Genomic DNA, 27516 nt, shown 5'->3' with positions numbered 1-27516 from the left:
AATCCACGCTGAGAAGTGGTCACTGGAACAAAGGTCATCAGTTGCTTCCCACTGTGTTGAGACTGCAACGACTGGAGAGCAGAAAAAAAGAGGTCATTGTCTGAGGACAAGCCAGTAGCAGCCGATAGAAGAGTGAGACTGCCTGTGTTGAGGAAGCACAGCTCCTGATATATCATGAGGTTCTCCAAGATTCGACCCCTGGGACAAGTATAGTTCAAGCCCTATAATACATTATGGGCATTGAAATTAATCTGTAGCAGAAACAGTCAGGGGAGTTGTGCAATAAGACAAATGAGCCTCAAAGTCACATCCTGTAGAGGTAGATACAGGAAGCAAGACAGTGATCTTATCACCCATGTGAAGAGCAACAGCTACTGCTTCTAGATCGGTAACCAAGGAGAGAGCAGAGGATTCATAGGATTGATGTGTGTTACTGACAAACACAGTAACCCCAATCTTAGCTCTTTCATAAGTCAGGTGAGGGTACAGCCCAGTAGTACAGGAACACCAGTGGCCTTGAAATGTGTTTAAGGTAACACAAGCACAGGGAGTGTGCCTTTGTAAGGAATTTAGGTTCCTCCATGTGTGTCCTGAACACATTAAGTTTTCGTATGTCCATCCTTCTGACTGAAGGTTGGAGAGACTTCGGTCATCCACTTATGTAATAAAATGGAACACCTCAGAAGCTACGTTGGCATTTCTGGGTTGGAGACACAACATCAATGCTATAGTCTATGGAAACCAGTTCAGAGATGTCTGCCACTGATGGGATTGTGTATACGATTGGAGTTAACCCCGTTGGCATCAGTTAAGGCCTGAAGATCGTATATTGAGTCACCAAAACTGGTAACTGTATAATATATAACATATAAAGGACGACTGCAGGTATCACATTTTATAACATTACACGAACCCATTAATGTTCCACTTTTAGATGGGAGCCATCTATCATGAGGTAACACTTTCACCCTAACTTTCAGCCTGGGAGGGGAGCCCACAATGGGTGGAGCTCAGTCTTTGGTTGAGACGGTTGTCCCTGTCTCACAATCAAGGTCCATAGCCTCCAAAGAAGAGTCAAAACAGGTGTCTGAAAGGATGACATCAATACCGTCAGACTGTGTACTTCCTATCCCCACCAGTGGACAATTCTTTGCCTTCAACTTTGATTTTTTGGTCTGAGGAGGCAACTGTGGAAGTGGTAGTGGCAGTACTGGACAGTGGACCAGACTGAGTCTTTGGAGGGGCAGGATTTCTGCATTGTCAGCAACCACACTTTTTCTGAAGTTTTGGAGGGAGGGACAGGCTTCAAAATAACTGCAGTAGCACAAGTACATTGACCAATGCAGGTACTAGTGCTGACAGTAGCAACCTCTGTTTGATAACATCAGCTGTTTAAGAACTGAAACAAAGAAAGGTACAAGTAGTGAATATTGGTGGGCAGCATAGTTTTATTATTTTTTTGGCCTCATTATATGGAATGCATTACAGTGTCTTATGCTTTCGCACCTTTTGTTCTTCAAGGTATATACTACATTCCTGACTCCAGACACAGTGAGCCCCAGAGCAGTTCATACACTTCAAAGGAGATGTAAAAGCGACTCTTCATGGGCAGCCTTACCACATTTTCCTGAAGTGGCTTCTCCAGGACTCCCAAGTAGTATGTCCAAAGTGCTGGCATTTGAAACGGCATTGGATTGGTGACAAAGGCCGCATGTTTAGATGAAAGAAATCTGCCTTAATGTACTCAGGGACTTCCATACTATTGAATATCAAGATAAAGGAATTTGAATATCAAGATAAAGGAAACTGAATTTACAAGATCCCATCTACCCTCTTTACAATGTTTTTCACATCGACTATGCCTTCTGGAGCCCACTCACATCACAATACCTCCTTGGGAATGTGAACGAGATCCCTGCAAGTCACAACACCTTTGCTGTAGTTCAACGTGTTGCACAGTTCAGTGTCTATTGCACACTCCCCGAAGCAGCTACCATTTTGGAGGTTAGCTGATGGCTGGGAACTAGAAGTTTACACTAACAATGTCGCATTGCACAAGCACTTTACTGTTTTTAAAGAGCCACAGATCCCCTCAAAACCCTTTGGGATATAGGATGGGGAAATCACCTCAAAACTACACTCTTTTCTTCTCACTATTAAAACCACTTTCTGATAATCAGCATGTGTTCTATTACTCAAGACAATACTTTTAGAATGAATGAGAAGGACTGGCTACATGAGCCCTTTTGTTAGATTGGGTACCTTCCAGCAGTCCACCTTTTCCACTGAGAGGAGGACGGGAAAATTTTGAAGGATCCATTTTGGTCCCATGAACAGCTAGGTGAATAAAAGTTCACCTAGACAAAGCCCCACATAACAAAGTAAGCCTTATACAACTGAGACACACCAGGTTCTTCAGAAGTTGCCCGCAAGTGACTGTTCCACCTCATCAGCGCACAGCACACCTTGAGACTGAGGGGTTTCTAACAGCAGTTTGTACCATCCATGTGATCCGGGTGGTAAAGCCATGTTCCCCATCCCATGACACACAACATTCCACCATCATGCTGCACAGTGGTTGCTGCAGCATGCCCAGAGCTTATGATGGCAGGCAACTGGTGACACTTACCAGTCCCCAGCTCAGGAACCCTAGGGTCACCAAGCCTGTGCCCAGGAAACAAATCCTGAGCCCCTGAGGACCTTTCACAAAAAGCGGATGTCAGCCTCTAGATGGCCATTATTAAAGAAGCCAACAGACTGACATAAAAAGGAGAAAAACCTTTACACTGTTGTGTGTTTTAATTATCATGTGATAAGATACAGATATCATCAACTGTAAGTGTGTGCAAGTCAAGTTACAAAAATGAATATAAACTCCAAATTGCATCTGTACAGAAATGTATCAGCCATCCATGTGATAATAATAAAGCTGCATAAACAAAGTGAAAATTGGTATGCCAGCAGTAATGTATAAATTACATCCAGCCATCCCCCACGTAAGTACATACCATACACTTACATTCATTTACCAATAAATGGCTCATTTACATATTCAGTAACTAATATATACAGATAATAACTGGGTCTGCTGCTATGAGTCACTCAGAAAGCAAGCACATAATCAGTATGCTACTATGCTCAAATATTACTTGCAGATGAAACTTTACATTTTCATATTCACTCTGTATGTTTTTCCTTTTATATTGTGCCAGCAGCTTCAATGTTTCTGTAAAACTAAAGATGTAACAACAGTTGTTATTTGTATGGTAAACAGCAAGTTTCCGCAATGCACTTTCAAACGAAAACTGAAAAAGAGCTGAAATAATTCCAAGTAGAAAGGAACGCCTGTTTTATGTAAAACGCGACCAATACAGGAGACACATTGAACCTGCTAACCTGTCACACACCGTCCACTTGTGTAGTTGTGCTATTTCCAGCAGATTCAACAGTTTGCTACACTATAACATTTACAAGAAAGGTGTTGATAGATCAGACCAGATGACAGTACATTAGCCATTCAAAAGAAAACAGCTGAAATGTTGGGAAAAATTATTCTTTCACCTTTTTATGATCAGTGCTGCTAGTACTTTTTATCCGTTATTAGGAAACCAGGAATCAATGTTGAAAGGAAAATATACAAGTTAGCAAATTTTCTTCTGGGACTAGCAGTCAGTTTTATCCCAAAAGAAGGTGAATCCAAACCTTGATTTCATAAAGTGTAACAAAGTAATCAGACAACGGAGGTGTAAATCTCCCTGGAGAGACACTTTCTTGTGGTATGTTGTCTGAGTTGTGCAGCTCTCTAGATGCTAAACTGTTTCAAAATGTATCACACGCAGACAAAATACATGTAATGTGTATTATGTGTTTCTTTTTTCAGATGACATAAACATGGTATTTTAATACAGATAATCCATGTTTTCATTTGCTAAGATAGAATACAATACATCTTTACATATATTTCAATAAACAAATGTCTAGATTTTTATGGAATAATTCAACGTATTTATTTTATTGTTCCAAAGAAGCAAGTTTTCAGAAATCCTCTAAAAATGATAGTGTGGATAGTCTGAGATAGACCTCAGAGACCAATCTTGAAAGTGTTAATAATGATCTACTTGTCACAATGTATTGTCCTTAACTATCTCCTTAAGTTGCAACAAGTTTCATCAAAAATGATCAATACAGTGGCAGTGGACTACGAGTTTACTACGAACTTGTCCATGTGCTCCACCACAAAATGTCATGTGCATGGTTCAACACAAAAGTAATGAGACTTTTTGTTAGAAATTGTGCACTGAACCAGCATGTTCACTTAATGATAGTTGCCTTCAAGAAGGACCCATTTTTATTTAGGCATGTCAACACTGGTTCCTTCCACTGATTGAGTATCTCTAAATGTCAGTTTCTAAGATACACGAGTCTGGACAGTTGAGCTGTCAATTTTGTGGAGTGCAAGAAGAGGTCTGTAGTAAAATTCTCATTCACTGTCACTTTAATGACAAATTCTGACAACTCTAGTCAGAGTGTAAGGACACAATTCAAGGATGAAAAACAGTCGCACACCATATGACACAAAAGATAGTTCCCTAATAAAACAGACACTATGGTCTCTTTTTGTCAGTATATGTACAATAATGGAAAGGGAAATGTAAGAGTTTTCTTTGGAATTGAGATACATGTGAATACAGGTCCAAGGTAAAAACACAGCTAAACTTAACTGAAGCAGAGGTTGTAAATATCACCAAAACTAATCTGTTGCCTGCAAGTGTCCAAGTGACCAGCTCAGAATTTGAATGTTAAAGTGCCCACAGCAAATGTTCCACTGTAAGGCTTTTAAGTTCCAATAAAAAGAATTTTAAGGTCCCGAGCCATTAATTATTACATCATACGTATAACACCCACAAAATGATTTAATATGTTTGTTAACAGAAACATGAGGGAGATGGCAGAAATTGCAAGAAGTTCTTTGAGGAAGGTCGAAGATTGCAGGCATGATAATCTGTAACTAAAAGGTGACACAGGTGAACACAGGGTTGATCAGCAACTGTAGCATACACATAAACATGTCACATAAACAAGTACTTAAGTGCAGAGCAAAACTAAATAACTATACACAGAATAACTGTCCCACTGAAATTATTTCTGCTATCTGAACTTGGTAACTTGCAGACTCAAAATACCCTAAAGCAAAGCAACTAATAATGAATTTACTTATTTAAAGCCCTCAGGTCAATCAAATGAATACAAGCAAAAACAGTGAGTACCAAATCCATGACAATTTTTCACAACAAAACAAATGGAATATTATATAAAACAAGCCAGTTACTTTCAGAATGAATTTTCACTCTGCAATCGACTATGCACTGATCCTTAGAACTGGGTGCTGGATCTCTGCCTTTTGCGTCTGATGTATGAACAAATAAATCATAAGGTTTTCAGAAGTGTGGGCATGTCACACACAGCTGTATGCATAAGAAGCACGAATTTCCCAAATTTAGTCCATACACTCATAGCAATTTTCCCTGTACTTTCTTGATGGTCACAGAAAATGCAAGTCACAACTCAAACTACAAACATTTCAGTTTGAATGGCATGTCCATTAGAGAATCATTGGGATGTGTGGCAACAGTGCATCTTCTCGTGTAAATTTTCCACTTCAAATTGAAGCTTTGATGATATTGTTCAACATCTCTTTCACTGCAACCCTGGTGCTGTTGCAAAGTAGTGGTGGATTTATGTTCCACAGAAGAATGATAGGCATGCCAATTTTCAATGTTGAAATGTGTCGTGGCATGCCTGGCAAATCGAGTTGAATAATTAAGAGCTTTTTCTTGCTTCATTACAGTATCAATGGACTGATATGTTGTCACTCTACCTGGTGTTTCATTTTAGATGCAGGAATTGATGGCACTGACATAATTGGTATTGTCTGTTAATGTAGCACTGGCATGAGCAACTAGTGATTTTTGTGATTCTGTATGATATTTGGTAGAACTTAGTGAATCAGTTCATCTGTAGCTGCTGTGATTTGTATAGAAATTTGTTGACAATGCATAAAGTTGTGCAAATTCATCGATTGCTGATTAAACATTCTGATTTGCAAATGTCCAGCAGACGCTTCATGTCGTAATTGCACATGTTAATTGGTCTTCAGAAATCAATGTCTGTAAATGTTGTAAGAAAACTGATGATTTGAGACATGAGTTAATGTCATCAATGGCTGTTTTACATGGGATAACTGGTGGATTTTCCCAAATTTAGTTCCTGGCAAGCATTGCACACTTGAAACACACACATACTTGACCAATTGCTATTCCCAGTTTTTGGAAGGTTGTGGGGCCATGTAGACTAATTGACAGTAATTGCAAGTAACAGCATGCTGCATTGTTTGGTGAATGGTGTACTGATGGCCTAAGATGTCAATCAAACCTAAATTGGGATATCCTGAAACTGCTTTGCACTGTTTGTATTGTTTAAACTTGTTTGCTGATGCATTCCGTGAATAACATGTTGGCACTTCAGATTACTGTCTTATGCATGTAACATCCTCACACATTGAGAAAAACACAGTTAACATTGTTGGCAATCATGACAATGCTCTTGCACATGCATTTTCCATTGTGAAGTAGACACACTGTCAATTTTCATGGTGCAATGTCAAATCAGTAACTATTCGACATTGTTCATGGATTGGAAATGATAAAATGCAACATACTATTTCATTCCTACTAATGTACCATTCCAGTTGATACTGGTTGATTCCATTTATAGGTGCTGTTGCATTTACTGCTCCAAAAACTGCCATATCATTTCCTCCATTGAGATATTTGCAAATGTACTTTATCAGCTTCACTGAATTGCAATACTCGACACTGATGAGTGCTTTATATGTTTTTGAGAGTAGTGGCGTGTACAGAAAAGCCCAACAATTACAGAGTTCAGCATCATTGTTTCATACTTTTTAAGTGATGGATTTGCAGCCATCTTCAGTGGAGTGTTGTGTTACAGTGGATATCCGACACTGCCGCTGATAGTCAGTCTCAGCAAGTAATGCTCCTGGGTATCAACTCATTCATTTCCCATTAGATGTGCATGGAGAATGGTTGTTGAATAAGCCACATGGACCGTAAATAACGTTTTGGTGACAACTTCAAAGAAGTCCTGATCACTGGTGATACCTGCTGTTTCTGCAGAGATGACACTATCAACTTGACATTGTGAGACCTTTTCTGTCAACTAAGTCAAAATGTTTACATGTGACAATTATATTTGGACATGAAATGGAAAACAACCAACAGCATTTTTCTTCAAAACTGTGATACTTGGAAATGAAATCCACTGGCGATTTCAATTTTTGTTTAAAGCCTTGCAGAAATATAATTATGACCCAATGACAATTGTCTAGTTAACAAAAGTTCTTTTATTTTATCTTGTGTAGGATTTCATGTGCATGTGATTTAAAAAGATCTGTGTGGGCCTATGCACAAACATGCACAAATATCTTGTGCATACCCATGCATGTGCTTTCGACTACCTATAAATGTGGCCAGTAGTGTGACCATTTTGCTCAATTCACTGGGATTCACACTGCTATCTTTAACAACTGAAGCATATAAATGAAAGTACCCTTCAGAATGCAACTTGGTTTCATGCAACTGATTGCAGAGTTGTCATTAGGTTTGGATTTTCCCATACATACAGACAATTTCAGCATTTTCACAAATCATCATCAAAATGGTGCCGACTGTTTTCTTAGTTTGCTATAAATGTATGTATTAATTCAGAAACCTCAAAGAGTATATGCAGGGTGATTATGATTGAAGTACCAGTTTCAAAACTAAGTCAAAACCTAACCACTGCTCAGAATGAGGTCAAATTTGTACAGATTATTATCGAACAAGGGGAAAACGTTATGAATAAAAAATTATGACTAGATGGGACTGTAAGTGGCAGAATAAGCAAAATAAAAGACACAGGGTAACAGCTGTTCCTAATTTTGCACCTGAGATGCTCGGCATGCATGTCTCAAAGCAGTATTGCATGATACTGGTAAAGCTCTTCTACAAGAACAGTGATGTGTGCCAGCTGGGTTGGGTTGGGTTGTTTGGGGGAGGAGACCAGACAGCGAGGTCATCGGTCTCATTGGATTAGGGAAGGATGGGGAAGGAAGTTGGCCATGTCCTTTCAAAGGAAACATCCCGGCATTTGCCTGGAGCGATTTGGGGAAATCACAGAAAACCTAAATCTGGATGGCCAGATGCGGGATTGAACCGTTGTCCTCCCAAATGAGAGTCCAGTGTGCTAGCCATTGTGCCACCTCGCTTGGTGTGTCAGCTGCTTTGCAGAAAGTTCCAGGTGCTAAAGGGTATACAAATAGGCATTGGCCCAATTTTTGCCAAGGTTCTGGAGAAAATTATTATAAAATTCAAAAAGACAGTTTCTTCTGTAGAGAAGTGTGGCACAGAGAGAAAAACAACAAATATCAGTAGAAGTGACCACAGCATTGCAGGAGAGGTCACGAGGTGGTGTGTAAACATGCAGTGCATAGGGAATTGCCCAAACTTTGGACATGAATGCGAGCATGGTGAATAAATTTTTACAAAACATCCTGCATTGCTATCCACAATTTTACCAATCTTCAGGAGTTGCTTCATGCTGACTTACCAATATAACAAAAAGGTTTTCTCTAGTGTTCTTACTTGCATGAAAGTGGACAATGAATGGCCATAGAACATTCTGCACACAGACAAAACCCATTTCCAACTACAAGGACACGACAATACACAGAATTGCAGAATATGGTCGACGGGAAATCTGCTCACACATCAACCATTACTGCTTCATTCTGCGACACTAACTGCATGGTGCAGGTTGATGATATTATAAGACCATATTTTCTGAGGAGATGGGTCCTGCAGGGCCTGTTACCTGTGCCATCACAGTTAAACACTGAATGCAAGGTGGTGCTCCTCTGCATATTGCACAGTCAGTGATGCACTTGCTGCAGAGGCACTTTGGAAATGCTAGAATTGTCAGCTCTCATTTCCCTACAGCCTGGATGTTCAGATAATTTTATCTTTATCTATGTGACTTCTGGCTGTGGGGTAACCTGAAAGATAGTGTGTTTAGTGCTCTGATAACAAACATAGCTGATATGAATGCACACATTGAGCACCACATTCTGAACGTGAACCGTGAGAGTAGTATTGGTATTTTTCAATCCATGTCTGCAATGTAACGCTTGTCACAACATTTTTATTTCTAGTGGGAGTCTATACAAAATTAATGTTGCGGCACCATAAATAAAATACATTTTTTAACCTGTGTTACATGGTGCATGTCAGTCAGTCTGAACTCTCATGCAAAATTCATGCCATCTGCACACTAGTTCTCCCCCCCCCCCCCCTCCCCCCAATACAGAAATAAAAGAACATCAAACAATACTATAGTGCAGTAAACAGAGACAGCTCCTTTGATTGCTCTTCATATTACAGTTGTTACATTACAGTCTGAATGTTGTAAGCAAAAATCTGTAGTGGAGAAGTTCCTCGTAAAATATAAGCAGCGTCTTACAGCAACAATTCAAATTCTGATTATGTGGAAATATTTTAACATCAGCTTTACCTCGGCATAGACCAAACAGTGCAGACTTTTTTCATTCCCCTGCGAAAATGGCAGAGGAACAGAGCACAAATAGTACACTTGTAATCCTCCGGTGAGAATGACTACACCGCTGCAGAGGAGCTTGCACAAGGTTCATTCATTAATATTACACATTACCTGCAGTCTCTTTATCCAAATATAAACATTTTCCAGGAAGAACCACTTTGGCTGTTCTCCAGAGTAATAAATACACACAAACAAAAATATTTGACCTTTCTCTCCTCCAAATATGAGGCAATTTTATTACCATTCTACCCCCCCCCCCCCCCCCTTACTGTTGTTTCATGACTGCTGCTTCACTACACTGTCCTCTCATATACTTTGTTGTTTCCAACTAAGGGATGTTTACCTTTCAGAGATCTGTGGTACTTCTCTTTTCTATTCTTCTGAAGCAAAAATTAGTCACAAATGCATGGCAGTGAACAATACATATCCTGACAACACATTACAAGAAGTCAATATCAGATCACTCCATGATGAAATACATGCACATGGGTTTATATACTGAGGAACTCAAAGCCCACCTTTCAGCCTCAGAAGCGTAGGGAGGATACATAGGCCGAGCAGGTGGATATGAGCTGCTGGGAGAGTACTGCTGATTGAATTCCTGCCCCATATTCGTTGGTTGTCCACGACTATGGGGATACTGATCCGGGTACTGAGAGTACCCGGACTGGCCTTGATAGCCTTGCTGAATTCCTGCAAAAATTAATATTAACCAGAGTACCATTCCAAAACTGTACTATATTTGCAGTAAATTGTAATCAGTGTAATTTGGATACTCTATATATTGCAAATTAAAATAATTACTGAGATGAGCAACTTACTGAATATCAATAACAAACAATGCAACAATTACTTTACTTCACACAGACTGGGTATACAGACTTAAATACAAATTAGTGAAGAAAAACAAATACAAAATGCATGGAGTTAAAACATCATTACTCAATACAACAACAACAGCTCAACATATTAAAAAATTTTCAAAAAAGTGCAAAGAAATAAATCTATGGGAAGAAACAGTACAAAAAGAGGTAAACCAGCAAGCAAGCAACAACACTGGACAGAATCACACAGAAACCATTCTACAGTTAGCCACCCATTCCCTCCCATGTTTTAGGAAACAACACAATTCCCTTTATGAATTTTTGCCACTCAAGCTAACATATATAGGCAAATCAACAAGGAAATTAGTTTTCTTAGAAGATTAAAGTGTCAGTTCATGCTGACGTGTGAAATGGAAAAAAAAGTAATAAACAGAAAGCAAAAGGAAAACTCACACTGAAGCATGCGAGCAAGAACATCTAGGGAGGGTTACCTTGGGGACGAGAGGGGCCTCCAGAAGGGCAGTAAGGATTGGGCCTCTGCCCAGTCGCCACGTCGTCAAAAGGGTTGGAAACGCTAATGTTATCCCCCGCACCTTGCGTCGGCACCCCCACACCTAGCAGAATAAGCAACTGCTGTCACAAATTCCCCCAACAGGTTGCAGTCAAAATCAAGTTATGAGTTTTACAGATAAAAGCAGAGAAGGAAGATCAAACTTAAAAGTGTGTTTTCTCATGGCCTCCATAGCTACTAACAAAGCAAATTATAAACACAAAAATGCAAAGCAATCTCTTACATTATACTATATTTTAAAAATTAAGCTCAAAATGAGGCACAGATGTAATACAAAATAAAGTATCAATAAATGCCTACCCATGAGGAGCACTTTACTTTCACATTATGATAACCCTATCTTTCTCCCCCATCAATGGCACCAAAGAGTGGTCACACACCTAAAATAACAAATATAAAAGCAACAATTCCTGCCAGAACTTGCTGGTCTACCTCAGCAGGGGAGAAATATTTATCCAGCAATCTGAAGCAGATATCTACATGTGACATAATATTTTGATACAGAGTTTATTAAAAACTGAAGATTGTGCATTAAGAATTTATCAGAATTTCAGATTTTTGCCTCTGGAAATTGTACAAAAGCAGTGCAAACTGGACTCCTCAGAAGATATAGGAAATAGTCTCTTAACTGTGATATCAAAATATTTTCTATCAAATCTTATAGAGGTTTAAGACTTACCCGGGTGGGGCGAAGGGGCATTTGTTTGGGAGGAAGGCCTTTGCATTGGTGGAGAACTGTAATCAGGTGTGCTTCCTGGTGGGTAACCATAACTATATCCATCCATGGATGCTCCACTTGAACCAGCTGCTGGGAATGAATCCTGTGAATTTGATGAGCCTGTAATTGAAAGAATCCTTTATCACACACAAATGCTTCAACAAGTAAAGTACAATTGTCAAAATCTGAATCAGTAATTGTTCCAAGTATTCACAAGCTACAGAAATGTCAAATTGCTTTCTATAACAATCTGCTTAATAGTCTCCCAAAAAGATTTCATATTAAAGTAAAGTATTACCTTTTCTCAGCAAGGAACAGAAAAAAACTGTGTGTAAATTATAGGAACATACATTCAGTCAGTATGTGAAAATGTCGAAGATGTTACACAGGGAAGTACATTTTTCAGAAATTTCACACCAAATCATCAGCACAGCAAAATAACTAACAATGTTTCGTCTTGGAATTATCACTGACGCATGCACATGTACATAGAGACCTGTCAAAGAGGACAATTAAATTAATCATCAACATGAACTTGCTGAAAAAATGGGAGGTGTTGAGGAGCAGATGGGGAAAGGATTCAGCTATGGCCTTGTTTAAGGAGCTTAGGGAAAGAAGACAATGGTAACTCAAACAGCACCAAATCAAGAAGTTTGGATTGTAGACTTGAATATCAGCAGCCCCAACATAAAGTGGATCCAATGTATGAATCTTATCACTCAGTGCTAACACAGATTCCGATGATCAGCATTAGTATGTATACAACACGGGTACTGCTGCATATTTAGCAGTCACAGTGGACACAACATTCTACAAGGCATTCAGACCAGGACCTGCATATTAAGATGTTCATCAAATACTGGGACTGTCTGCACGTGCTGAGCTAATGAATAAAAATCTGTTTGTTATGTGGCAGGACTTGCTCCACTATACAAAACCTGTTCTCTTCCATTCTGTTCAGAATTATAATTCTGGAGGAAACTTTATAACATATTTGGAGCAATGTTGTACAAGGGCTTACTGAAAAGTACGCCTGCAATATTTTATTTTTTTTTACATTAAAACACTTCAATGACTTTTTTAATAAAATTAATGTTGTTACCATTCTACACTTTTATTCTTTGTGTCTACATATTTGCAACCCTCTGCCACTAGAGGGCTCCGAATTGTAGTGTACAGCATGGCGGTATGTAATGTAACTATGTCGGTGTGTGAGAAACTGAATGCTGTAATCGAGTTTTGAATTTGAAAAGTTCGTCCAACCTCTTTTTTAGCATGACAATGCCAGATCACACACGAGCACACTGACATCTGCTGTAATCCAATGCTTAGGGCGATCACTGTCGGTCGATCGTTGTCCACACAGTTCTGACTTGGTCCCATCTAATTTTAATCTTTTCCAAAACTAAAAGAACACCACTGAGGCTTTCAATTTCATGTTGATGAATCATTGCAAGTAGAGGAATAATATCTCTATTATTTACTGTTATTCCATTCTAAAACAATGCGCGGAAAAAACCAACAACTATACCTTTCCGTACAAGCTCTGATTTCCCTTATTTTATTATGATGATCATGATCGTTTCTCCCTATGTAGGGCAGTGTCAACAAAATAGTTTCACATTCGGAGGAGAAAGTTGGTGATTGAAATTTCGTGAGAAGATACTGTGACAGAGAAAAACACCTTTGTTTTAATGATGTCCACCCCAATCCTGTATCATGTCCATGACTCTCTCCCATATTTCTCGATACTACAAAATTTGCTGCCCTTCTTTGAACTTTCTCAATGTGCTCCATTAATCGAACCATGTAACGATCCGACACCGTGTAGCAGTACTCCAGAAGAGGATGGACAAATGCAGTGCAGACAGTCTCTTTACTAGATCTACTGCATCTTCTAAGTTTTCTGCCAATAAAACACAGCCTTTGGTTTGTCTTCCCCACAACATTTCCTATGTATTTTCTTACAATTTAAGTTGTTCGTTATTGTAATTCTTAGGTATTTAGTTCAATTATGGCCTTTAGAGCTAACTGACTTATAGTGTAACCGAAGTTTCATGGATTCCTTTTAACACTTATATGGATGATCTCTCACTTTTTTCTTGTCAAGTGCTGCATACTTAAAAATGATTTAATTACACAATTGATAATGGCACTGGCAGATGATGAAAATGATGGCATGAAGAGAATGTGGCACATCTTTATGTTACATTAGCGTACTGGGGAAAAAATTAGTCACCCCCCAAAACAGTTCGATGCTAATACTGCACAACAATGTTTCTAGCTTTCACAATCACTCCAGTTTTGCAAGGAAGAGAACCTGTAAGTTTCTGCAGGTGTGACATACCTAACTGAAGCCACTTAGTTATGGTTAGATCCTGTGTAGCTATTAAAATGTGGGGAGGCTGACTGTCATTTCACCCATTATTCCAAACCTTCCCACACAGTTTCTATGGGATTACCATCAGATGATTTAGCACGGCAACTGAAATACAGTAAGGCCCCAAGTCTTCATCAAACCAAGAACATATGCACGAAACCCAAAACACAGCTGTTATTGTGTTGAAAGAGGGGAGTGTCCACGGCATTCTCATCATGACGAAGAAGAAAGGGTGACATTTAGTCACTCACAGTGTTGAAATCAACATCCCAGCTCATGTTCACAGTAACCCGAATGGGGGATTCCAAGTAATGGTATGAAAAAATACCCCCAAAACATCACAGAACTACCTCTTGCCTCCACACACTGCCTCATCAGGGTGTCACTGCCCCCAATGCCTTGCACTGTATAAAAGAGGTCAAATCGCAACTCGACAGACCACACTACTCACCTCCATCCTGCTAATGTCCAGTTTGTGTGTGTTGTCCGCCCCCATTAGCTGAATGGTCAGTGCATTGGATTGCCACACTCAGGGCCCCGGGTTCGATTCCCGACTGGGGCGGAAAATTTTCTCCCCTCAGCGACTGGGTGTCCTGCTGCCATCATCATTTCATCCCCATTCTCAACACGCAGGTTACCCAATGTTGAGTCAAACTTAATAAGACCTGCACCTGGCGGCAGAACTTCCTGACTGGGAACTCCTGGCCACTGCCACCATACAATCATTTCCATTTTTTGTGTGTGTTTGGTCCATTGAAGTAGTGCAGCTTTATGTACCGCTCTGAGCAATGGCCTCTCATGAGTTACAGAACTCCAAACATTCTTTGCACATACTTCCCTTCATATAGTTTTCTTTGAAACTGATTGAGATGGACCACCACTCACTCACAGCACCAACCCATGTTAAATTTGAACCCATGATCATTGAAAAGGCACAACACTCACCTCTGGACCCTGTATGTTAAGAGCTTTTTATGACCACTGTTCTTACACTGTATTACATCACTGTGAGTGATAAACCTGTCAATGAACCACTCTGCCAATGATTAAAACCAACTTTCCGTATGCTATCATTGAACATTATAAATACTGACCTACTCTCAACTCTGCTAAATTACTGCCCAATCAATCTCTCAATTTTCTTTAAAATCTTTATAGATTTACTATCACATCAGAAGTAACTAAAATAACAGAATAATGAAGGGAAGCATATGGTTTATCTTGTCATTTCACAAGAGTTTGCAGAATGTGTTATTTGTAGAGAAAGAATGAGACAACCAATGCCTACAGAAGTCAAATGCATCAACTGATACTAACTTCCGAAATGTATCATCAATCATTTACTGGTACACACATCAAAAAAAGTTTTACATCACCCTACTTGCCAGAACTCCTGAAGACAGATGTTGAATGGGGATATTGAATATCATAGACACAGTCCCTTTAACTGTTCAGAGATGCCACTAAACACGCCCAAAGATGTAAACAACCATGCACGGACACCGCCCATTAGATGGAAGGTGTCAGACAGCTGAACAATTTCAGTCATCCAACCAGGAAGGAGGTACACAGCTCATGTTTTCTGTAGTTCAACCATGCCTTGACGGCCAATACCATGATTCGATCGCATCTGCATTGTTACTTTATGCCAGGAAGGGCTCTCAACAAGAGAAGTGTCCAGGAGTCAAAGAGTGAACCAAAGCGATGTTGTATGAACATGGAGGAGATACAGAGAGACAGGAACTGTTGATGACATGCCACGCACAGACCACACAAGAGCTACTACTGCAGTGGATGACCGCTGTCTATGGAATATGGCTCAGAGGAACCATAACAGTAATGCCACCATGATGCACAATGCTTTTCATGCAGCCACAAGACTTCATGTTATGACTCAAACAGTGCGCAACTTCACTCCTGACGTCCATGGCGAGGTCCATCTTTGCAATCACAACACCCGGTACAGATGGGCCCAACAACATGCCGAATGGACCTCTCAGGATTGGTATCACGTTATCTTCACCCATGAGTGTTGCATATGCCTTCAACCAGACAATCGTCAGAGAAGTGTCTGGAGGCAACCCAGTCATGCTGAACACCTTAGACACACTGTCCAGTGAGTGCAGCAAGGTGGAGGTTCCCTGATGTTTTGGGGTGGCATTATGTGCGGCCAACGTACGCTGCTGGTGGTCATGGAAGGTGCTGTAACGCCTATACAATATGTGAATGACATCCTCTGATCGACAGTGCAACCATATTGGCGAGGCATTCATCTTCATGGATGACAATTCACACCCCCTTGTCATCTTGGGAATGACTTCCTTCAGAATAACAGCATCGCTCGACAACAGTTGCCAGCATTTTCTCCAGACATGAATCCTATGGAACATACCTGGGATATATTGAAAGGGGCTGTTTATGGATAACGTGACCCACCAGCCACTCTGTGGGATCTACGCTGAATCGCCATTGGAGGAGTGGGACAATCTGGACCAGCAGTGCCTTCCTGAACTTGTGGATAGTATGCCAAGATGAATACAGGCATGCACCATTGCAACAGGATGTGCTACTGCATATTAGAGGTACCGGTGTATACAGCAATCTGGACCACCACCTCTGAAGGTTTCACTGTATGGTGGTACAACACACAATGTGTGGTTTTCATGAACAAAAAAAAAAAAAAAAAGAAGAAGAAGAAGAAGAAGAAGAAGAAGAAGAAGAAGAAGCGGAAATGATGTTTATGTTGATATCTATTCCAATTTTCTACACAGGTTCCAGAACCGAGGTGATGCAAAACTTTTTTTGATGTGTGTATTTTGAGATTGGGGCAAAAAATAAAATATCCATTTCACTTTAAACACAAGAATAACAAAAATTATGTTTGTGGGACAAAATTTCTGTTTCTATTTATTATAATGTACACTATTTAGCTTGTTGATATGTCTCAAAGAGTCATTTCAAAAGTAAACTGTGTGCTCTTTATCATCTTAAGGCAAGGCAGGATGTCTAAGTGGGAAGATGCCCACCTGCTAACATACATCACAGTAATGTCATTTGTACATCTGTCATGAGACAGGAGAGAGAGATATGCCTTGTAGTTGTCATTGACAGTTAACAGTACTAGCTAATGTGTCTAACATATACACTATGGCTCATATAGAGGGTGAGTCACTAACTATTACCACGTAAAATAACTCCAAAAGTATGATAGAAGCTGAAAAGTTTGTGGGACAAAAGCTGCATGGGAAAAACAGGAACCATAATATGACGTTGGTTTTTTGTTGCTATGTGGGGTCACTTCAGATATATGAAAGTCAACTTTGTTTTTTCAAATGGGATGCTATAGTTTGGTACTTATTTTCTGACAGTGGCTATCAAGACGAATCCAATGATGTGTAATAGTAAGGTCTTTGAAGGTCAACAAAGGTCACAAAGGGGGCATGAACGTCCATTTACAGAAGATGTTGTAAGTGATGACCATTGGTATCAATGCAGTGCTGCAATCTTCTTATCATGGATTTAGTGGTATTCCTTAATACTTTGGCACTTATTGAAGCACATGCTCTGACAATTCTCTCTCGCATATCTTCAGTGTAGTTGGAATGTCTTTATAAACTATGTCTTTTACGAATCCCCACAAGAATAAATCCAGAGGCGTCAAGTGCGGCAAACGAGGCTACTACGACACATCTCCTCCGTGTCCAATCCAATGATTTGGGGATTATTTCCAGCTATCAGCGAAAAATGTGTCGGACACCCATAGTGTCGATACCACATACTGTTCTTTGTTCCTAAAGGTATTTCTTCCAACAACAGACCTAATGTTCCTTGCACGAATGTGGTGTACTTCCTACCGTTAAGATTTCCTTTGATGAAATAGGTGCCTGTAATTCTGGCCTCTAGAATCCCACATCATACATTCACCGACCACGGTTTTTGGTGTGCAACTTGCTGCAGCCAACATGGGTTTTCAGTTGCCCAATAATGCATGTTATACAATTTAACATTTCCACAGTTCGTGAATGAGACCTTGTCATTAAATAAAATAAAATTCATAAATGTGTCCTCACTCTGAATCTGAAATTGAGCCCATTGGCAGAATTCAATGTCACGCATACAATCCGTACCAGTTAATTGTTGGTGGAGACTGATATGGTAAGAATGATATTTATGGTGATGCAGAACACGATCAACACTACTCTGACTCATGCCTGATTCCCTTGCGATTTGATGCGAACTAACACAAGGATCTCGAACCACAGTGGCAAGAGTACCAATTTCCATTTCCTTGTTAGTAACTTTGCTTTGCTGGTTCTCAATTTATTATACACACATTTAAATGTATGACATGTAGCGTGGGTACATGGAGGATATCTTTCAGTGTATAAGTATCTAGCTCTCACTGAATTTCGTTGGCACTCTCAGTAAATGAGAAGCACATCAATTTGTTCTTCAAAGGAATACATCATTCATATTTGCTTGATTCGACATTACTAGTCTTACAGTTTCTGTTAGTGATTTATTGTGAAACCGTCGAATGGTGTTTACATGTCAATGGTACATTAGATGGATACGCATATTCGGCGAATATTTATTATTTGCACGATATACAAGAGAGAATTGTCAGAGCTTGTGTTTCAACCAGTGCCAAAGTGATAAGGAATACCACCAAATCCCTGATGATAAGATTGCAGCACTGCACTGATACAAATGGTCATCACTTCAAACACCTTCTGTAAATCGATGTTCATGCCACCTTTTTGACCTTTGTTGAACTTCAAAGGCCATAGTGTTACACATCATTGGATTCGTCTCGATAGCCACTATCAGAAAATAAGTACCAATCTATAGCGTCCCATTTAAAGAAACAAAGTTGACCTTCATCTCTCTGAAGCACCCCACCTAGCAACAAAAAATCAATGCCATATCATGGCCCCCGTTGTCCCAAGCAACATTTGTCCCACAAAATTTTCAGCTACTGTCATTCTTCCAGAGTTATTCCAGGTGGCAATACCGTATTTACTCGAATCTAAGCACTCGAATCTAAGCACTTGAATCTAAGCACTCGAATCTAAGCACTCGAATCTAAGCACTCGAATCTAAGCACTCGAATCTAAGCCGCACCTGAAAAATAAGACTCGAAATCAAGGAAAAAAAAAAAAAAAATTCCCGAATCTAAGCCGCACCTGAAATTTGAGGCTCGAAATTCAAGGGGAGAGAAAAATTATAGGCCGCATCTCCAAATCGAAACAAAGTTGGTCCATTGTAATATGAGACACAATTTAGGTCGAATGAATGACGATACAGCTACAGTATAGTTTGGTTCGAGTCGTAAGTTTAGCAGTTAAGCTTTACCAGGTAGCCATTGCTATGCATCAGGTGCTCCGTCCGTATTTATATGGGTACCCTTCCTTTTCCACGTGCTTCGTCTGGTTTGAATTGATTGCTTATTTTTCTTTGAGCTGATAAGCACAGTTTTCTTTGTTATAGGCGTTTACATCACTCTAAGCTGAAAATGCATTACTGTACTGTGTCATGCATTGTTTGTCGCATTCTGATAGTGTGTGTTTATGGCCTGTCGCCGCTCGCGGCATGGCTTGCTTTTGTGCATGCTACCGCCGCTTTTTTTTTTTTTTTTTTTTTTTTTTAAAGAGAGGAATCATCTCATTAGCGAAACAATGGCAAGAAACTGCTATTTTTTGTTACTTACACTGTAGCTTTCTTTGATAATGATCAACAAGAACCACATATTAGACTGCGTATGATAGAAAATGTTCTGAACGAGAGTTTTTCTTTTCCATTTGAAAATCTTTGCAGGCACCTCTTTAGTACATTACATTCTACACAGAAATTAGAGTAATCTTAGATTTAAAAATCTAGTCAATTGCCATGCTTCATTTCTGACTGTATCACTATTAAGCATAAGAATAATACAAATATAAACATGACATGACATGTATATTCTTCCACATTTGCTGTTGTCTCATTCTAGTTTCGTAGTTTATTAGGCAGACAGGATTCAAATGAGATAGCAGCAAACATGAAACAATACATAGCAAAATGTTTATATGCATATTATTCTTATGGTGACGAGAATACTGCATGTGATTCACAATTTATAAAAGTTCCCATTAGTAATCGTCTCTTCTCACAGATAGGAAAAAATTCAGAACGTAGAGTTGGCCATATTGACAAACATCCCAAACAGTCTTGAAAGTCAGATTTTCGTAGCACATTGAAATGCTGCTACATTCGAAGATGAACAATACGGAATTTGTATTTACTTCGTTGGATAATGTATGAAAATGCAGTGCTCCAACTCAGGGTGGAGAAAATAGCTCGTCTTCCACCCCCCTTTTTTTTTTAAATTTAATTTATTTACCAGCGAAGAGGTTTTGACACCAGTATTTATCTTTTTGCCTACAAAGCATGCCTGTGTAGTGCTACATATATTCGACGGCAGAAGTAAGTTGTGGCGGCAAAGCTAAAAGGTATGTTTATAAACAGATTGCCTTTATTTTGTTGTTATTTTATTTCACAATATTTACCATTTTTATTTTCATAATGTTAATTCTTTCACTCCCTGTTCCCCTCGAATCTAAGAGGGGACACGATCACAGATATGTGGATGATGTAAAACTCTTTTTTTTTTCTTTTTTGAGCAATTTAGATGAACATGTGTGCTACATTTGATGTTCACTCAAAGGAAATTAAATTATTCTGTGAAGGATAAATTTAAAAATCCTTACACTGAATATGCACAAGTCCAGTCACAGTGATGTGACCACCACCTATGTTCGATGTCAACATACAGTAACCACTCACAGACAGCAGAGGATACATAAGGCGTGTCAGGGGGCACATGGGAAACCGTGCAGTCATTGTCCTAATTTGAAAATGGAGCAATTTATCTGACTCCCAAAAGAGCATGTTTATTGGTTTTTGGGCCAATGGTGGAAGCATTATGAAATGGCTAAGTTTGTAAATTGTTCACATGTCACCGTGGTTAAAGTATACCACGCATAGCAAAATGGTGCTATTCAAAACCGGCACCAAGGCAACTGTGGTTCACCACGGGCCATAGATGACAGAGGTGAACAATGGTTGCAGAAAGTGTAGGATTGAATAGATGTGCAACTGCTGAGCAACTGACTGCTCTGATGAACCAAGGGTTTACCAACAGTGTCTCAACAACCTTTCAGTATACTTTGCTGTGTATGCGACTTCACAGTAGGCTGTAATTTGCACACCAATGCTACTACTGGATGTCTACTGAATGGTGACAGGTGGCCTTTTCTGATGAATCATGTTTTATGCTTCATCATACAGATGGTAGTTGGCACGGATGGCGTGAAACATCTGAAAGTGAAGGGCCCAGGGCAGAGGAGGGAGCGTTATTGTCTGGGATACATTTTTGTGGCATTCCCTCGATGATCTTGTCATTCTGGATGGTACAATGGATCACCACAACTATGCAAATACCCTTAGGAACCATGTCCACCCCAATACACAGTTTGTTTTTTTCCTCAGCACAGTCCTCTACCAGCATGACAATGCAACATGTCATAGAACTCTGAGTGTAGCTGCATGCTTTGGAGAGTGCCAGGATGCATTTACCACACAACCCTGGCCACCAAATTCACCAGTTAAATCCAATAGAGACTCCGTGGGACTATCTCAATCGGCCTGTCTGCGTAATGCGTCCACAGCCTAGAAACCCAGTGCAGCTGGCCATGGCACTGGAGTTGGCATGGCTCTTCATCCCTGTTGGTTCCTTCCAGAACCTCACTGAGTCTCTCTCTGCCCACCCACACTGCAAAAGGTGGTTGTTCATGCTTCTCACACGTGGTTGCATTGATGTGACTGGATCATACATTACCTCACGGAATTTAACTCCAGTGATTTAAACACACTAATGGCTTCTCACTGACTAGTATCTTCAATTTTGTTATATGATTTGACTCGTATATTGTACAATGTGTACCATCAGTAAGTACTGACAGTACACAGCCTCAACAACATATAAATGTGTATTTTTAACTGTGCTTTTTAGCAATGCAAAAGAGTTAAAATTTATTCCCTTATATAATACTTATCTCATGCATCAGCACATACCAACACTATTATCAACAACTAATAAAAATCCTTTCTTCACACCACCAGCACCAAAAGCGTGGATGATGCTACTGTCACTTGTTGCCATTATCTTACAATGGAAATATGTCCATTGCCCACTTCACTGTGATAATATATCTATTACAGATTCACTTCAAAATAAGCCATTTTGGCCCTTTTTCAACAACTTCTCACTTTAACACAAAACATGTTATGAACAGGATATGCGTACATAAGTTATAAGATTCTGCAAGCTTTTCTGAAAGAGAGAAGAGTAGAAGTTGCAATTCCTCTGTCCACTTTTTTGCGTCAGATGGCATGTGATCACAATATTCTACGTAGTTTAAGGGCCAAAAGCAATGTAGAGGCAATATCAGTAATAATCACTTCAGAGCAGCTGTGTTGAGGCACAAATCAAATCAATTAAGTACATAAAATTAAAATTTTCTGTAAGGATTTCAACAGTACAGTGTTATGGCCTACCTGGAGATGGAACTGATGATGTCTTGGTCATCTTCTTCTTCGAAGTAGATTCCACTTGATTTATAATTGGTTGTGGGTCTATACCTCCACGGTCAAAGTGACATTCGAAGGCCAAAAGGTTTTTCGTGTAATGCTTCCGAAGTGTATATGCAGCACTTGAAGATGCTCCGATGCCTAAAAGCCCTGCAATGTCTTTCCAGGTTTTGTTTTTTGTGACCTGTGAATTTAAGTTTGTAATCAAACACACATGAGAAAACTGTGTTTGCTGAAACACAAATAGCTGTTATAAACTATACATACTATGAATTAAAGTCACCTGTCATGTTTTTCTGTCTGAATGTGAAGGATAATCTCAGGAAATAGTGTACAGATACTGATACAGATTTCACTAATAGATAGGTCGATTAATGAGGAAGGTTTGTGTAGATAATTCATTACAGTGTGCCAGACAAGTTGTCTGACCATAGATACTTAGACCTAAACCAGGGGTAGTTTGCTAGCGAAGAATCATTATAAGTAATGAGTTTTCATATGCTACAGGTTAACAATTAAAAATTTCACTTTGAGGTAACTGTTATTTAAATATTTTTATGCTACTGACAGATCTGAGCTCAAAGATATTAACAAATAATAGAACACACTAGCAACTATCTATTTATGACATCAAATTTTACAGCAAATCGTAACTACATTACTGTTTAATGTACACTCATTTTTAATAAATTTCAAAGTTCAGCTTCAACATTTACTACATACACAATAATCTCGAACTGAAGGTAATTCACCACCTTCAGTGGTTTAGGTGAGAGCCTTATTCCTTTGTAATCTGTATTTCCAAAGTAATGGAAGTAATTTCCAAAGTAATTCATAAAATTCAGGAGGTGGTCAACATTAACTTTCACTTATTATTGGAACACACATGAAATAGAAAGATGATGTGCACTGGTCAAATTTCACACAGTAAAAAACTAACTGCTATGGAAATCAACTTGCACACAGACACCCCCCCCCCCCCACACACACACACACACAAATGACCACAAAATCCTACTATCTCAATATCTGAGATAAAAAAAGGAGCAAATACTGCTCAGCAATTAAGAAGCAACTGAAGAAGGGCTTAAAACGACAAACAGCTACTCCTCTTTATCTTCATTCTGAACTGTATTAATTCTTAACTAATGGTTATCCAGCACAGTATGTGAAGCTGAAGATTAACGAAGTGTAACCAGTCTTCAAATTACTTACTCTGTTTAATGAACTACAAAAACAGAGAGAAAATGTAAAGCATTGTTTTGTTTTGTTACGAGTTCATAAATTTCAATATCTGCGATGAACAAGATGGGGAATATTTTGGTGCAGAACAAGTCAGATATGTCAAAACTCATTTTTGATCTTATTACTAACCACTACATAAAAAACAGGATTTCTTCATTGCAGACATTAGACTGCAAATTATCATAAAACTGGTTACAATAAAAGTACAGGAAATGGATGTTTCAGATTAAGAGGAAATAGAACAGTCTGGAAGTGCTTTCTGTGTCAGCAACAAACCTACTGGAGTTGTCAAGAGAATGGTTAAGCCCATATTTGGATCTAGTCAGAATATCACTGCTGATAACTGGTATTCAGATTCTCATCTTTTGACTATTTGAAGACAAAAAAGCTGTCGTATGTTGGAACTGTCTGAAAAAATAAAAGACAACTGCCACCAGATTTTCTTAACATAAAAGGGAACACACAATACAGCAGTATGTTTGGCTTTAATGATGGGAAGGTTTTCGTTTCTTACACACTGCGCCATAACAAAACATTAGATTCTTGTACATTTGCTTCACAATGACGATGTCACTGATCCTGAATATGGAGAGGTGGGGAAAAAAAAAAACCCAGAGAGAGTCACTTTCTAGAATTCAACAGACGGTGGCATTGATAGTGCATATCAAATGTGTGTTACTTATTGTATGAGCAGAAACACAAAGCACTGGCCAGTGATCGTTTTTTATTCACAATGTTGAATGTGGGTTGTCTCAACTTCCAGGTTATGTACCTTGAAAGTCAATTGGAGAAACTGCAGAGAAGAGTGTACCTAAAATCTCTGGCACATCAACTTGCGCTTGGAGAGCTACACAAAGGAAGTATGAAGAAGATTAGAATCCCCTCCAGCTTGCGAAGCTGACTCCAAAGATTTATTCACAAAAAAGTCACAGAAATCGCCACCTCTCCCACATCCCAATATACGTAGACACATCACCTGCACTACAGAAATGTGTCCCAAAAGGATGTCAAACAATGAATGTAAAAACTGCCACAAATATAGTCTGCCAACTTTGCTTATCTGTGCACCAATGTATTTCCTCTGGTAATTGTGAGAGAAGTTGAAAGGCACCAGCATCAAAACAGTGACTTAAAATGGTAGTTTTTTTTCATAAATTTACTGTTAGATAAAATTTATGTGCTGAAAACTGTAACTGGTCAGTGGTGGATTCAAAATTTTGGTCATTTATATTCTGTTTCTTCTGTGTTTAATAAAATGTTTTTCAGCATCCATTTTCATATGTTCTGTTACTACACATTCCCATGAAAGCCACCTACCACATTTAGGTTACTAAAGTTGAAAATATGAAATAATAGCTGATTTCAAAATCTCTGCCTGTTACGCTCATTGTGCCTGAACACAGGAGTCTCAGAACTGCACCTGACAAATGGTTAACCAAGCAGAATAAAAGGGCAAGAAAAACAATTTCCTGCCAACTCTTGGAGCCCTTCTGTTTGGAGGGAGAGGAGTTTTGGGAAAATTTGTGATTGGAGACCAAACATGGATTATTTTTCTGAACCATACTCAAAGAGGTAGTCAATGGAATGGCATCAAAGGAACTCACTGAAGAAGAAAAAGTTCAAAACTTCGTGCCTGGCAGCTAACATTATAGCTACAGTATTCTGGAATGCGGTGGGGGGGGGGGGGGGGGGGGGCAATATTATTGTTGATTTTTTGGAGCAGAGATGCACAATTAATTCTGTCAACTATGTCAGAACCCTCAAATAGCTTAAAGCACATTTTCAGTGAGTTTGCACAACGTAAGCTATGGTGGATGCTGCTGTTCTGAATGACAATGCAAGACCACACATCAGTCATTACATCACTAAAGAGATTGTGAAAACTGGGTAGGAAGTCTTGCCTCATCCCTCATATAGCCCTGGCCTGGCACCATTACGATTCCATTTGTTCGGGCCATTAACAGTAGCTCTTCGTGGGATTCACTTTGAAGATGAGGAGGCCATGAAAACATCAGTGTGTCAACAGTTTCAGAAGCAGGACTGTGCATTTTACCAATCCAGATTACATGCCCTTGTTAAAAAGATGGACCAAACCCATGGAAATGGACAGATTATATTCAGAAGTCTTAGATTAATTGTCAATGTGTGCTTTCAAATCTATGTACTTGCATTTGAAATTTTTGACACACACACACACACACACACACACACACACACCACACACACAAGAAGCATTTCTTTTTGACTGACCCTCTTTTAAGGAACAGTTATTTCTCTTTCCTTGTCAAACGCACAGAAAAAAACTTAACACTTGCACAATGGCTCTATTATTTATTGAAACACATTAAATTCCAATCACAAAATATTCTTAAAAAATATGTTAGTAGGAAAATCTATTTACAGTACATCTAGTTAGTATGTCTATGGAACTACCATGGAACTAAACACTGCACCTTGCATACCTCCATGAAGCCCCCTCTTTCCTTGACGTAAGCATACAACCGATAGAGATCGAGAGGATTCTTGGAGATGGTGGGACATGCTGAGATAGGTGTTCCACGCTCCTCCATGAACTGCAGCAGTTTGTCAAGCCACATGCGTCTTTCGTGGTTCTCATCCATCTCATACAGTTTGCACAGGCTGTCTGGTTTCTGTGTCACATAACATACTTATTAGTGGGTTCAACCAATACACATTAAAACTCAAAATTTACAAGTACATCAAAATAGTTGCAGTATTCTAACACCAGTAACCTTAGTTACAATTTGTTGACTGTCAAGTTCAAGTGTAGTTCATACGGCATCTACCCCACTTCCCTACGGGAATACTAAAAACTGCTTTGACATATCTATCTTACCATGTTACATCAAACTGACTGTGATTAAAACTCGACAGCTTCAGTTATGTGAAAGAAAGAGTTGTGCCACACAAACAAAAGTTGGCATGCATGTTTGTATGTCTGAAAGGTGACGTCTAGTCAAGTTTCACACCAGCTGCACAAGAGTGGCTCCAGTAGTGCCACCTGATTTGAGGATACAAATCAGGTTTGCTTTAAATACACACTGTAATGATCATGAGTGTTAGCTATCTTTGAGATTGGACCAGGGTGGGGAGTGGGGGCAGTTATGGGATGCCTTTAAAGTGTACAAACACCTCACCGAGTCTCAACAAGGTTGTTTAATAGGACAATGAGGAGCCGTATGTTCCTTCTGCGATATTGCAGAAAGACTGTGCAGGAATGTAGCCACTGTACGTGATTGCTGCTACATCATACTGCATATGCAGCAGCAATTTGAGCAGCATTTGGCACCACAGTGACACAATGAACTGTTACAAATTGGTTACTTCATGGATAATTCAGAGCTAGACACACTGCCACTGAGCCCAAACCACTACCATTTGTGACTTCAGTGCTGTCAAAGAGCGTCCCTCATTGGAAGACAGGGGTGGAAGTCTGTAACACGCGATCTAGTGT

The 27516-nt window shown here is 39.4% G+C and overlaps 1 protein-coding gene across 18 annotated transcripts in view; it reads right to left on the bottom strand.

Annotated features, from left to right (window-relative positions):
• LOC126297434 (trithorax group protein osa-like) overlaps nucleotides 1-27516 on the bottom strand; it is a 307341-nt gene that overhangs the window by 27134 nt on the left and 252691 nt on the right. For 8 of the 18 annotated variants that reach the window (XM_049988261.1, XM_049988264.1, XM_049988265.1 and 5 more), the window contains 5 exons: nucleotides 26495-26692; nucleotides 22764-22980; nucleotides 11747-11905; nucleotides 10988-11110; nucleotides 10191-10365 (listed from right to left, as the gene is read on the bottom strand). In XM_049988261.1, the coding sequence (XP_049844218.1) occupies nucleotides 10191-10365; nucleotides 10988-11110; nucleotides 11747-11905; nucleotides 22764-22980; nucleotides 26495-26692 (872 nt within the window). The remainder of the gene's footprint in view (nucleotides 1-10190; nucleotides 10366-10987; nucleotides 11111-11746; nucleotides 11906-22763; nucleotides 22981-26494; nucleotides 26693-27516) is intronic. The other 10 variants (XM_049988270.1, XM_049988272.1, XM_049988273.1 and 7 more) reach the window with 3 other exon arrangements.

This window comes from Schistocerca gregaria, chromosome X, assembly GCF_023897955.1.
Source record: "Schistocerca gregaria isolate iqSchGreg1 chromosome X, iqSchGreg1.2, whole genome shotgun sequence".
NCBI classification, from domain to species: Eukaryota; Metazoa; Arthropoda; class Insecta; order Orthoptera; family Acrididae; genus Schistocerca; species Schistocerca gregaria.
Note: the sequence above shows the minus strand (reverse complement) of the source record. Positions and strands in the feature narration are given on the sequence as shown.